Here is a 14,865-nt window from a genome sequence, read left to right on the forward strand (position 1 = left end):
TTTGGGGAGGGGTCTCAGGTGCATTTGGGGGTCTCAGGTGAATTTGGGGAGGGGTCTCAGGTAGATTTGGGGTTCTCAGGTAATTTGGGGAGGGGTCTCAGGTGTAATTGGGGGGTCTCTGGTATAATTTGGGGAGGGGTCTCAGGTGAATTTGGGGAGGGGTCTCTGGTATAATTTGGGGAGGGGTCTCAGGTGTACTTTGGGGAGGGGTCTCAGGTGAATTTGGGAGGGGTCTCAGGTATAATTGGGGAGGGGTCTCAGGTATATTTTGGGGGGGTCTCTGGTATAATTTGGGGAGGGGTCTCAGGTGCACTTGGGGAGGGGTCTCAGGTGTATTTGGGGAGGGGTCTCAGGTATAATTGGGGGGGTCTCTGGTATAATTTGGGGAGGGGTCTCAGGTGAATTTGGAGGGGTCTCTGGTATATTTTGGGGAGGGGTCTCAGATGTATTTTGAGGAGGGGTCTCAGGTAATTTGGGGAGGGGTCTCACCAGCCTCTCGTCGCCCCCCAGCCGGGGCAGCTCCATTGGGAGGTGCTGCCGCTCGGTCAAAGCGCCCTGGGGGGGTCAGGGGGGTCAAGGGGGGTCCCCAAAATCCCCAAAATCCCCAAAATCCCCCTCCCCACATTTCCAAATGTCCCCCCACCCACATTGCTGGACCCTCAAAACACCCAAACCCCCCAAATTTTCCCCAAAGTCTCCCCAAATCCATCCAGAACTGTCCAAATTCACTTTTTTCTCCAGGATGGCATAACCAGGGTCACCCATGACCATCCAAACCCCCCAAAACCTCCTCAAAACTCCCCCAAAACCTCCTCAAAGCCCCCCAAAACCCCCCAAACTCCCATAAAATCCACCCAAACCCCCCAAATTCACATTTTTCTCCAGGGTAGCGTATCCAGCATCATCTGTGACCACCCAAACCCCACCAAAACCTCTCCAAAACCCCATAAAATCCATCCAAACCCCAAAAATTCACATTTTTCTCCAGGATGGCATATCCGGCATCACCCATGGCCACCCAAACCCCCTCAAAATCTCCACAAACCCCTCCCAAACTCCCCCAAACTCCCCAATAAACCCCCAAAACCTCCCCAAAATTTCCCTAAATCCACCCAAATCCCCCAGACCCACCTTTTTCTCCAGGATGGTACAGCCAGCATCATCCATGGCCACCCAAACCCCCCAAAACCTGTCCAAACTCCCATAAAATCCTCTCCAAACCCCCCAAACTCCCATAAACCCCCCCCAAAGCCCCCAGACTCACCTTTTTCTCCAGGATGACATAACCAGGGTCACCCATGACCATCCAAACCCCCATAAAATCCTCCCCAAACCCCCCTCAAACTCCCCCAAACCTCCACAAACCTCCCCAAACCCCCATAAAATCCTCTCCAAACCCCCCAAACTCCCATGAAATCCACCCAAAGCCCCCAGACCCACCTTTTTCTCCAGGATGACATAACCAGGGTCACCCATGACCCCCCAAACCCCACAAAACCTCTCCAAAACCCCCAGAAAACCCCCCCAAAACCTCCTCAAAGCCCCCTAAAACCTCTCTAAAACCCCCTAAAATCCACCCAAACCCCAAAAATTCACATTTTTCTCCAGGATGGCGTAACCACTGTCACCCATGACCATCCAAAACCCCCCAAAATCCTCTCCAAACCCCCCAGACCCACCTTTTTCTCCAGGATGGCACAGCCAGCATCAGCTGTGACCCCCCCAAAGCCCCCTCAAAACCTCCACAAACCCCTCCCAAAGCCCCCAAACCCCCAGAAAAGCTCCTCAAAATCCCCCAAACTCCCATAAAATCCACCCAAACCCCCCCAAACTCCCATAAAACACCCCCAAACTCACATTTTTCTCCAGGATGGCGTAACCAGGGTCACCCGTGACCCCCCAAATCCCCAGAAAAGCTCCTCAAAGCCCCCCAAAACCTTCCCAAAACCTCTCAAAACCTCTCCAAACCCCCCCAAACTCCCATAAAACCCCCCCAAAGCCCCCAGACTCCCCAATAAACCCCCCAAAACCCCCCCAAAATTTCCCTAAACCCACCCAAAGCCCCCAGACTGACATTTTTCTCCAGGATGGCACAGCCAGCATCACCCATGACCATCCAAACCCCCCCAAACCTCCACAAATCCCCCTCAAACTCCCCAATAAACCCCCCAAAACCTCCTCAAAGCCCCCCAAAACCTCTCAAACTTCCATAAAATCCACCCAAACCCCAAAAATTCACCTTTTTCTCCAGGATGGCATAACCAGGGTCACCCATGACAGCCCAAACCCCACAAAACCCCTCAAAGTCCCATAAAACCCCCAAACCCCCCAAATTCACCTTTTTCTCCAGGATGGCGTAACCAGCGTCACCCATGGGCACCCAAACCCCCCCAAACCTCCCCAAACCCCCCTCAAACTCCCCCAAACTCCCATAAAATCCACCCAAACACCCAAAAATTCACATTCTTCTCCAGGATGGCGAGCCCAGCATCAGCTGTGACCCCCCCAAACCCCCCTCAAACTCCCCCAAACCCCCCCAAAACCTCCTCAAACCCCCCAATAAACCCCCAAAACCCCCCCAAAATTTCCCCAAACCCCCCCAAACCCCCAAATTCACCTTTTTCTCCAGGATGACATAACCAGGGTCACCCATGACAGCCCAAACCCCCACAAAATCCCCCAAACTCCCATAAAATCCACCCAAAGCCTCCAGACTCACCTTTTTCTCCAGGATGGCACAGCCAGCATCAGCTGTGACCCCCCCAAACCCCCCTCAAAACCTCCACAAACCCCTCCCAAAGCCCCCAAACCCCCAGAAAAGCTCCTCAAAATCCCCCAAACTCCCATAAAATCCACCCAAACCCCAAAAATTCACCTTTTTCTCCAGGATGGCGTAACCAGCATCATCCATTGCCATCCAAACTACCTCAAAACCTCTCCAAAACTCCCATAAAATCCACCCAAACCCCAAAAATTCACCTTTTTCTCCAGGATGGCACAGCCAGCATCACCCACGACCATCCAAACCCCCCCAAACCTCCCCAAATCCCCAGAAAAGCTCCTCAAAGCCCCCCAAAACCTCCCCAAAACCTCTCCAAAAGCCTTAAAACCTCTCAAAATTCACCTTTTTCTCCAGGATGGCGCAGCCAGCATCATCATGACCACCCAAAGCCCCTCAAACCCCCCTCAAATTCCCCAAACCTCCACAAATCCCCCTCAAACTCCCATAAAACCCCCCCAACCCCCCCAAATTCACCTTTTTCTCCAGGATGGCACAGCCAGCATCAGCCATGGCCACCCAAACCCCCCTCAAACTCCTGTAAAATCCTCTCCAAACCCCCCCAAACCCCCCAAAACCCCTCCAAAACCTCCCCAAAGCCTCTCTAAACCCCCCCAGAAACCTCCTCAAAGCCCCCAAAACCTCTCCAAAACCTCTTTAAACCCCCCCAAAGCCCCCAAATTCACCTTTTTCTCCAGGATGGTGTAACCAGAATCAGCCATGACCCCCAAAACCTCTCCAAAACCCCATAAACCCCCCAAAGCCCCCAGACCCACCTTTTTCTCCAGGATGGCACAGCCAGCATCAGCTGTGACCCCCCCAAAGCCCCCCAAAACCTCTCTAAACTCCCATAAAATCCTCTCCAAACCCCCCCAAACTCCCATAAAACCCCCCCGAAGCCCCCCCAAATTCACCTTTTTCTCCAGGATGGCATAACCAGGGTCACCCATGACCACCCAAACCCCCCAAACCTTCCCAAACCCCCCAAAACCTCCTCAAACCCCCCCAAAACCTCTCAAAACCTCTCCAAACTCCCATAAAACCCACCCAAACCCCAAAAATTCACATTTTTTCTCCAGGATGGCGTAGCCAGCATCAGCTATGACCACCCAAACCCCCCTCAAACTCCCCAATAAAACCCCAAAACCTCCTCAAACCCCCCCAAAACCTCTTCAAACCTCCCATAAACCCCCCCGAAGCCCCCAGACCCACCTTCTTCTCCAGGATGGCACAGCTACTGTCACCCATGACCCCCCAAAAACCTCCCCAAACCCCCCCAAAACCTCCTCAAACCCCCCCAAAACCTCTCAAAACCTCTCCAAACTCCATAAAATCCACCCAAACCCCCCCAAAATTTCCCCAAACCCCCCCAAACCCCCCAAATTCACCTTTTTCTCCAGGATGGCATAACCAGGGTCACCCATGACCACCCAAACCCCCCAAACCCCCCCAAACCCCCCAGATTCACCTTTTTCTCCAGGATGGCGTACCCCGCGTCGGCCGCCGCCGCCTCCCTGCGCTCGTCCTCCCGCGGTGCCGGTGGTGGCCCCGAGCTGCGGCCGCTCTCGCGCTGTTTGTTGAGGCTGCGCGCCCAGCGCTCCATGTCCTTGGCGATCTGGGGGGGAAACAGGGAAATGGGGCGGGGGGCACCCAGGGGACACCCCGGGGGCACCCAGGGGACACCAAGGGGACACCCAGGGGCATCCAGAGAGCCACCAGGGGCACCCAGGAGCATCCAGGGGACACCCCAGGGGCACCCAGGGGCACCCAAGGGAGACCAGAGACACCCAAGGGACACCCCAGGGAAACCCAGGGGCACCCAAGGGACACCCAGGGGCACCCCAGGGAAACCCAAGAGCACCCAAGGGACACGCAGGGGCACCCAGAGACCCCCCAGGGAAACCCAGGGACACCCAGGGGACACCCCACACCCGCCCAGGGACACCCCAGAGTGACCAGAGACACCCCAGGGACACCCAGGGGACACCAGAGACCCCCAGGAGCATCCAGAGGACACCCAGGGGCACCCAAGGGACACCCAAGGGACACCCCAGGGACACCCAGGAGCACCCAGGGGAAACCCAGGGGACACCCAGGGGACACCCAGGGGGCACCCAGAGACACCCAAGGGACACCAGGACACCCCAGGGACACCCAAGGGACACCCAGGGGCACCCAAGGGACACCCAGGGGACACCAGGGGACACCCAGAGTGACCAGAGACACCCCAGGGACACCCAGAGACACCCAGAGGACACCCCACACCTGCCCAGGGACACCCCAGAGTGACCAGAGACACCCCAAGGGCACCCCAGGGAAACCCAGGGGCACCCAAGGGAACACCCAGGGGCACCCAGAGAGCCACCAGACCTGGCCAGGAGCATCCAGGGAAACCCAAGGGACACCCAAGGGACACCAGGGACACCCAGGAGCACCCAGGGGCATCCAGGGAAACCCAGGGACACCCAGAGAGCCACCAGACCTGGCCAGGAGCACCCAGGGGCACCCCAGAAACACCCAGGGGCACCCCAGAAACACCCAGGGGACACCCCAGACCTGCCCAGGGGACACCAGGGACACCCCAGGGACACCCCAGGGACACCCAGGAGCATCCAGAGAGCCACCAGACCTGGCCAGGAGCACCCAGGGGCACCACAGAAACACCCAGGGACACCAGAGACACCTCAGGGACACCCAAAGACACCCAGGGGCACCCAAGGGACACCCAGAGTGACCAGAGGCACCCCAGAAACACCCAGGGGACACCCCAGGGAAACCCAGGGACACCCCAGACCTGCCCAGGGGCACCCAGGGACACCCAGAGACACCCAGGGGCACCCAAGGGACACCCAGGGGACACCAGGGGACACCCAGGGGCACCCAGAGTGACCAGAGACACCCCAGAGACACCCAAGGGAAACCCAGGGGCACCCAAGGGACACCAGGGGACACCCCAGGGACACCCACAGACCCCCAGGGGCATCCAGAGAGCCACCAGACCCATCCAGGAGCACCCAGGGAAACCCCAGAAACACCCAGGGACACCCAGAGACACCCAAGGGACACCAGGGACACCCCAGACCTGCCCAGGGGCACCCAGGAGCATCCAGGGGACACCCACGGGCACCCAAGGGACACCAGAGCCACCAGACCCATCCAGGGGCACCCAAGGGACACCAGAGACACCCCAGGGACACCCCAGACCTGCCCAGGGGCACCCAGGAGCATCCAGGGACACCCCAGAAAAACCCAGGGGCACCCAAGGGACACCCAGGGAAACCCAGGGGCACCCAGAAGCATCCACAGACACCCCATACACCCCCATTTTTAGGATTTTCCCCCCATTTTTAGGATTTTTCCCCCACCAATTTTTAAGGTTTTCCGCCCCATTTTAGGATTTTCCCCCCAATTTTTAGGGTTTCCCCCTCCCCAATTTTTAGGATTTTCCCTCCCATTTTTAGGATTTCCCCCCCACCAATTTTTAGGGTTTTCTGCCCCAATTTTAGGATTTCCCCCCCCCAATTTTTAGGATTTCCCCCCCCCATTTTTAGGATTTTTTCCCCACCAATTTTTAAGGTTTTCTGCCCCAATTTTTAGGATTTCCCCCCCCCCCATTTTCAGGGTTTTCCCCCCATTTTTAGGGTTTCCCCCCCCAATTTTAGGATTTTCCCCCCCCCCCAATTTTTAGGGTTTCTCCTCTCATTTTTAGGGTTTCCCCCCCATTTTTAGGGTTTCTCCTCTCATTTTTAGGATTTTTCCCCTGACTAATTTTTAAGGTTTTCCGCCCCAATTTTTAGGATTTTCCCCCCCCCAATTTTCGGATTCCCCCCCCCATTCTAAGGATTTCCCCCCCCCAATTTTTAGGGTTTTCTGCCCCAATTTTTAGGGTTTTCTGCCCCAATTTTTAGGATTCCCCCCACCCCCATTTTTAGGGTTCCTCCTCTCATTTTTAGGATTTTTCCCCCCGGTTTTAGGATTTCCCCCCCCCATTTTTAGGATTTCCCCCCCCCCCCCCCATTTTTAAGGTTTTCCACCCCAATTTTAGGATTTCCCCCCCTGTTTTTAGGATTTCCACCCCCCAATTTTTAGCGTTTTCCGCCCCAATTTTAGGATTTCCCCCCCCCCCCCAATTTTTAGGGTTTTCCCCCCCAAATTTTAGGGTTCCTCCTCTCATTTTTAGGGTTTTCCCCCCCGGTTTTAGGATTTCCCTCCCCCAATTTTTAAGGTTTTCTGCCCCAATTTTAGTTTCCCCCCCCCCCCCAATTTTAGGATTTTCCCCCCAAATTTTAGGATTTCCCCCCCCCCATTTTTAGGATTTCCCCCCCATTTTCAGGATTCCCTCCCCATTTTTGGGGTCTCCCCCCCACCCCCATTCACCTGCTGGGCCGTTTTGGTTTTGTGTTTCTCCTTTTTGTCCTTGGGCTCTTTGGGGGTGCCGGGGGCGCCCGGGGGTCCCGGGGGGGGCTCGGCGGGGGGCGCGGCCACGTAGGTTCGTCTGTCGCCGTCCCAGTACAGGTACTGCCCCGCCCCCGCGTCGTAATAGTACTGCAAGGGGGGTTCGGGGGGTCAGCACCCCAAAACACACCCCTGGACACCCCAAAACCCACCCTTGGAACCCCAAAATCATCCGTCAAAACCCCCAAAATCACCCGTCAAAATCGCTCCTCAAAACCCCCAAAAATCCCCCTTGGAACCCCAAAAATTCCCCCTTAAAATTGCCAAAAATTGTCCCTTAAAATGCCCAAAATTCCTCGCTTTGTACCCCAAAATCATCCCTTAAAATGCCCAAAATTCCTCCCTTTGTACCCCAAAATCGTCCCTTAAAATGCCCAAAATTCCCCCCCTCAAAACCCCCAAAATTGCCCCCAAAATGGCCCCTTAAAACCCCAAAAATCATCTCTTGGTACGCCAAAAATCCCCACTTGGAACCCCAAAATCACCTGTCAAAATCGCCCCTTAAAACCCCCAAAAATCATCTCTTGGTACCCTCAAAATCGATCCCTTGGAACCCCAAAAATCCCCCCTTGGAATCCCAAAACCGACCCTTGGACACCCCAAAATTCCCCCCTTGGACACCCCAAAACACACCCCTGGACACCCCAAAACCCACCCTTGGACACCCCAAAATCCCCACTTGGAACCCCAAAATCCCCACTTGGAACACCCAAAACCCACCCCTGGACACCCCAAAATCCACCCTTGGACACCCCAAAATCCACCCTTGGAACCCCCAAAATCATCCTTCAAAACCCCAAAAATCCCCCCTTGGACACCCCAAAATCCCCACTTGGAACCCCCAAAAATCCCCACTTGGAACCCCCAAAACCCACCCTGGGACACCCCAAAAATCCCCACTTGAAACCCCAAAAATCCACACTTGGAACCCCAAAAATCCCCCTTTGGACACCCCAAAATCCACCTTTGGAACCCCAAAAATCCCCCCTTGGACACCCCAAAACCCACCCCTGGACACCCCAAAATCCCCCCTTGAAACCCCAAAAATCCACCCTTGGACACCCCAAAACCCACCCTTGGACACCCCAAAAATCCCCACTTGAAACCCCAAAATCCACCCTTGGAACACCCAAAATCCACCCTTGGAGACCCCAAAACCCACCCCTGGACACCCCAAAACCCACCCTTGGACACCCCAAAATCACCTGTCAAAATCGCCCCTCAAAACCCCCAAAATTGCCTCTCAAAACGGGCCCTTAAAAGCCCAAAAATAATCTCTGGGTACCCCCAAAATCGACCCTTGGACACCCCAAAAATCCCCCCTTGGAACCCCAAAAATTCCCCCTTGAAACCCCCAAAATCACCCGCCAAAATCGCCCCTCAAAACCCCCACAAATTCATCCTCGAAACCCCAAAATTGCCCCTCAAAATTGTCCCTTAAAACCCCCAAAAAATATCCCTTTGTACCCCAAAACCACCCCTTAAAATCCCCAAAAATCAACTCTTGAAATCCCAAAAATTGCCCCAAAAAACTGCCCCTCAAAACACCAAAAATTTTCCCTTTGTACCCCAAAATCTCCCCTTGGAACCCCAAAAATCCCCCCTTGAAAAAACCCCAAAATCCCAAAACCCACCCTTAAAATGCCATTTTCAGGCCTAAAAATTCCAGTTTTTTGCCCAAAACTTCGCTTTTTTCACTCCAAATTTTACCCCAAAATTTTGGGGGACCCCGAATTCCTCCCCCTGCACCCCAAAACCCCAAACCCCAAAACCTCCCACCCTTAAAATACCACTTTCAGGCCTAAAAATTCCATTTTTTTGCCCAAAATTCCGATTTTTTTGCCCAAAACTTCGCTTTTTTCGCTCCAAATTTTACCCCAAAATTTTGGGGGACCCCGAATTCCTCCCCCTGCACCCCAAAACCCCAAACCCCAATCTAAACCCAAAACCTCCCACCCTTAAAACGCCATTTTCAGGCCTAAAAATTCCATTTTTTGCCCAAAATTCCGATTTTTTTACCCAAAACTTCACTTTGTTCACCCCAAATTTTTGGGGAACCCCAAATTATTCCCCCTGCACCCCAAAACCCCAAACCCCGATCTAAACCCAAAAACTCCCACCCTTAAAATGCCATTTTCAGGCCTAAAAATTCCGATTTTTTGCCCAAAATTCCATTTTTTTTTGCCCAAAACTTCACTTTGTTCACCCCAAACTTTTGGGGCACCCCAAATTATTCCCCCTGCACCCCAAAACCCCAAACCCCAATCTAAACCCAAAACCTCCCACCCTTAAAATGCCATTTCCAGTCCTAAAAATTCAAAATTTTCACCCAAAATTCCAATTTTTTTTGCCCAAAACTTCGCTTTTTTCACTCCAAATTTTACCCCAAAATTTTGGGGGACCCCAAATTCCTCCCCCTGCACCCCAAAACCCAAAACCCCAAAACCTCCCACCATTAAAATGCCATTTTCAGGCCTAAAAATTCCATTTTTTTACCCAAAATTCCGATTTTTTTTGCCCAAAACTTCACTTTGTTCACCCCAAATTTTTGGGGAACCCCAAATTCCTCCCCCTGCACCCCAAAACCCAAAACCTCCCACCCTTAAAATGCCGTTTTCAGGCCTAAAAATTCCATTTTTTTGCCCAAAATTCCGATTTTTTCGCCCAAAACTTCACTTTTTTCATTCCAAATTTTACCCCAAAATTTTGGGGGACCCCGAATTCCTCCCCCTGCACCCAAAACCCTAAAACCTCCCACCCTTAAAATGCCATTTCCAGTCCTAAAAATTCCATTTTTTCACCCAAAATTCCGAATTTTTTGCCCAAAACTTTGCTTTTTTCACTCCAAATTTTACCCCAAAATTTTGGGGGACCCCGAATTCCTCTCCCTGCACCCCAAAACCCCAAACCTGGGAGTGGGGGTCGTAGTAGAGCCCGGTCAGGGGGTCGTAGTAATACCCCGAGGTTTCGTCGTATTGGTAGGTGGAGACGTCAGGAACGGCTGGGGGGGCAAAAAAGGGCAAATTTTTGGGGGTCCCCCCAAATTTTTGGGGGTCCTTGAAATGTTTGGGGATCCCCCAAAAATGCCCTAAAATTTGGGGGGGTTTGGGGTTTGGGATTGGTAAGGAAAGGTTCAAAATTCACCCATAAATTGATGCAAAATTGGCGCAAATTCAGCCTAAAATTTACCCAAATTCACCTCAAAATCCCCGCAAAATTCACCCCAAAATTCCTCCAAAATCACCCCCAAATTCACCCCAAATCCCCTCCAAATTCATCCCAAAATTCCTTCAAATTCACCCCAAAATCCCCTCCAAATTGACCCAAAATTCCCCCCAAATTGACCCAAAATTCCTCCAAATTCACCCCAAAATTCCTCTAAATTCACCCCTAAATTCCCCCCAAATTCACCCCAAAATTCCTCCAAATTCACCCCAAAATTCCCCCCAAATTGACCTAAAATCCCCACAAAATTCACCCCCAAATTCCTCCAAATTCACCCCAAAATCCCCCCAAAATTGACCCAAAATTTCCCCTAAATTGACCCAAAATTCCTCCAAATTCACCCCAAAATTCCTCTAAATTCACCCCTAAATTCCCCCCAAATTCACCCCAAAATTCCTCCAAATTCACCCCAAAATTCCCCCCAAATTGACCCAAAATCCCCGCAAAATTCACCCCAAAATTCCTCCAAAATTCCCCCAAAATTTACCCAAAATCACCCCAAAATTCCTCCCAAATTCACCCCAAATCCCCTCCAAATTCATCCCAAAATTTCTCCAAATTTACCCCAAAATTTCCCCCAAATTGACCCAAAATCCCTTCCAAATTCACCCCAAAATTCCCCAAAAATTGACCCAAAATCCCCACAAAATTCACCCCAAAATTCCTCCAAAATCACCCCAAATTCACCCCAAAATTGCTCCAAATTCACCCCAAAATTCCCCCCAAATCCCCTCCAAATTCATCCCAAAATTTCTCCAAATTCACCCCAAATCCCACCAAATTCACCCCAAAATTCACCCCAAAATTTACCCAAAATCACCCCAAATCCCCTCCAAATTCACCCCAAAATCCCCCCCAAATTCACCCCAAAATTCCTCCAAAATTCACCCCAAAATTCCTCCAAATTTACCCCAAAATTTCCCCCAAATTGACCTAAAATCCCCACAAAATTCACCCCAAAATTCCTCTAAATTCACCCCAAAATCCCCCCAAATTCACCCAAATTTCCCCCTAAACTGACCCAATATTCGCTCCAAATTCACCCCAAAATTCCCCACAAATTGACCCAAAATTCCTCCAAATTGACCCCAAATCCCCCTCAAATTCACCCCAAAATTCCTCCAAATTCACCCCAAAATCCCCCCAAATTAACCCCAAATCCCCCCAAATTCACCCCAGAATTCCTGCAAAATTCACCCAAAATCCTCCAATCCACCCCCCCAGGACACCCCCCAAGATCCCCCCAAATTCTCCCCCCAGGACCCCCTGAAATTCCCCCCCAAAATCCCCTAAAAGTCCCCCAAACTCCCTCCCAGGACCCCCCAAATCCCCCCAAATTCTCCCAATTCTCCCCCCCAGAATGCCCCAAATCCCCCCCAAAATGCCCTAAAATCCCCCCAAATCCCCTCCAGGACCCCCCCAAATGCCCCCCAACCCCTCCCCCAGGACCCCCCAAAATCCCCCCCCCAGAATGCCCCCAAGCCCCCCAAAGATCCCCCCCCCAAGAACATCCCAAAATCCCCCCAAATCCACCCCAAATTCTCCCAATTCTCCCCCTCAGAATGCTCCAAATCCACCCAGGACTCCCCAAATTCCCCCAATTCTCCCCTTAAGACCCCCCAAAATCCTCCCACAAAATCCCCCAAAATCCCCCCAGGACCCCCCAAACTCCCTCCCAGGACCCCCAAATCCCCCCAGGACCCCCAAATTCTCCCAATTCTCCCCCACAGGATGCCCCAAATCCACCCAGGACCCCCCAAATTCCCCGAGTTCTCCCCCCAGGACCCCCCAAAATCCTCCCACAAAATCTCCCCAAATCCCCTCCAGGACCCCCCCAAATCTCCCCAAATGCCCCCCAACCCCTCCCCCAGGACCCCCCAAAGATCCCCCCTAAATCCCCCCCAAGAACATCCCAAATGCCCCAAATCCCCCCAGGACCCCCCCAAATCCCCCCCAAATTCTCCCAATTCTCCCCCACAGGATGCCCCAAATCCCCCCCAAGATGCCCCCCAACCCCTCCCCCAGGACCCCCCAAAATCCTCCCCCCCCCCCCAGAATGCCCCCAAGCCCCCCAAAGATCCCCCCTAAATCCCCCCCAAGAACATCCCAAAATCCCCCCAAATCCCCTCCAGGACCCCCCCAAATGCTCCCCAACCCCTCCTCCAGGACCCCCCAAAATCCCCCCAATTCTCCCCCTAAGACCCCCCCAAAATCCTGCCACAAAATCCCCCAAACCCCCCCAGGACCCCCAAATCCACCCCAAATTCTCCCAATTCTCCCCCCCAGAATGCCCCAAATCCCCCCCAAGATGCCCTAAAATCCCCCCAAATCCCCCCCAAATGCCCCCCAACCCCTCCTCCAGGACCCCCCAAATTCCCCCAATTCTCCCCCTAAGACCCCCCCAAAATCCTCCCACAAAATCTCCCAAAATCCCCCCCAGGACCCCCAAAAATTCTCCCCCCAGGATGCCCCAAATTCCCCCAAAATGCCCTAAAATCCCCCCAAATCCCCTCCAGGACCCCCCCAAATGCCCCCCAACCCCTCCCCCAGGACCCCCCAAAATCCCCCCCCCCAATGCCCTCCAAAGATTCCCCCCTAAATCCCCCCCAAGAACATCCCCAAAATCCACCCAGGGCCCCCCAAATTCCCCCAATTCTCCCCCCCCAGAATGCCCCAAATCCCCCCCAAGATGCCCTAAAATCCCCCCAAATCCCCTCCAGGACCTCCCGAAATCCCCCCCAAATGCCCCCCAACCCCTCCCCCAGGACCCCCCAAAATCCCCTCCCCAAGCCCCCCAAAGATTCCCCCTAAATTCCCCCCCAAGAACATCCCAAAATCCCCCCAAATCCCCTCCAGGACCCCCCATATCCACCCCAAATTCTCCCAATTCTCCCCCTCAGAATGCCCTAAATCCCCCCCAAGATGCCCTAAAATCCCCCCAAATCCCCTCCAGGACCCCCCCAAATGCCCCCCCAACCCCTCCCCCCAGGACCCCCCAAAATCCTCCCCCCTCCAAGCCCCCTAAAGATCCCCCCTAAATCCCCCCCAAGAACATCCCAAAATCCACCCAGGACCCCCCCAAATTCCTCCAGTTCTCCCATAGGACCCCCCAAAATCCTCCACAAAATCCCCCCAGGACCCCCCAAAATCCCCCCAAGCCCCCCAAAGACCCCCCAAAATTCCCCCCAGGACCCCCCCAAACCCCCCCAGGACCCCCAAATTCTCCCAATTCTCCCCCCCAGAATGCCCCAAACCCCCCCAAGATGCCCTAAAATCCCCCCAAATCCCCTCCAGGACCCCCCCAAATGCCCCCCAACCCCTTCCCCAGGACCCCCCCAAATTCCCCCAATTCTCCCCATAGGACCCCCCTAAAATCCTCCCACAAAATCTCCCACAATCCCCCCAGGACCCCTTAAACCCCGCCAGGACCCCCAAATCCCCCCCAAATTCTCCCCAGGACCCCCCAAATCCCCCCAGGACCCCTTAAAACCCCCCAGGACCCCCCCCCCCCAAATTCACCCAATTCTCCCCCACAGGATGCCCCAAATCCCCCCAAAATGCCCTAAAATCCCCCCAAACCCCCTCCAGGACCCCCCCAAATCCCCCCCAAATGCCCCCCAACCCCTCCTCCAGGACCCCCCAAATTCCCCCAGTTCTCCCCATAGGAGCCCCCAAAATCCTCCCACAAAAATCTCCCAAAATCTCCCCAGGACCCCCAAAAATTCTCCCAATTCTCCCCCCCAGAATGCCCCAAATCCCCCCCCAAGATGCCCTAAAATCCCTCCACGACCCCCCAAATCCCCCCCAAATTCTCCCAATTCTCTCCCACAGGATGCCCCAAATCCCCCCCAAGATGCCCTAAAATCCCCCCAAATCCCCTCCAGGACCCCCCAAATCCCCCCCAAATCCCCCCAACCCCTCCCCCCACTCACGGTACTGCCCGTAGCCGTCACTGCTGGGGGGGGCGGGCCGGGGGGGGCCCCCGTGGGGGCCGAATTTGGGGTCTCGGCTTTGAGGGGTCCCGAGTAAGTCTGGGGAGGGGGGGGAGGGGAGGGGAGCACCCCAAAATTAACCCCCAGCCCCAAAATCCCCCCAAAAACCCCTCAAAATCCCCCCAAGAACACACCCCAAACCCCCCCCCCCACATGAAGACCCCATCCCTTTTTGGGGGTCCCTCCTTGTCAATTTAAGCCCCCCCTCAACACAATTTTTGGGGTCCCCCCCCCTAAATTCTACAACCCCTCAATTTTTGGAGTCCCCCCCCCCATTCCATGACCCCTCCCCTCAATTTTTTGGGGTCCCCCCAAGTTTTGGGACCTCTTCCCAAATTTTTGGGGTCCCCCCCCCCTAAATTCCACAACCCCTCAACTTTTGGAGTCCCCCCCCCCACCATTCCATGATCCCCT

General features: G+C 54.1%; 1 protein-coding gene across 1 annotated transcript in view; it reads right to left on the reverse strand.

Moving 5' to 3' along the window:
* Nucleotides 1–489: 489 nt before the first annotated feature.
* LOC141726336 (RNA-binding protein 10-like) overlaps nt 490–14,865 on the reverse strand; it is a gene marked incomplete at its 3' end in the record, with an annotated part of 40,090 nt that continues 25,714 nt past the window's right edge. Inside the window, 5 exon segments of the mRNA XM_074531123.1 lie at nt 490–555; nt 4,248–4,394; nt 7,157–7,324; nt 10,144–10,235; nt 14,392–14,490. Of these exon segments, the coding sequence (XP_074387224.1) occupies nt 490–555; nt 4,248–4,394; nt 7,157–7,324; nt 10,144–10,235; nt 14,392–14,490 (572 nt within the window).

Source organism: Zonotrichia albicollis, chromosome 34 (assembly GCF_047830755.1).
Source record: "Zonotrichia albicollis isolate bZonAlb1 chromosome 34, bZonAlb1.hap1, whole genome shotgun sequence".
Taxonomy (NCBI): Eukaryota; Metazoa; Chordata; class Aves; order Passeriformes; family Passerellidae; genus Zonotrichia; species Zonotrichia albicollis.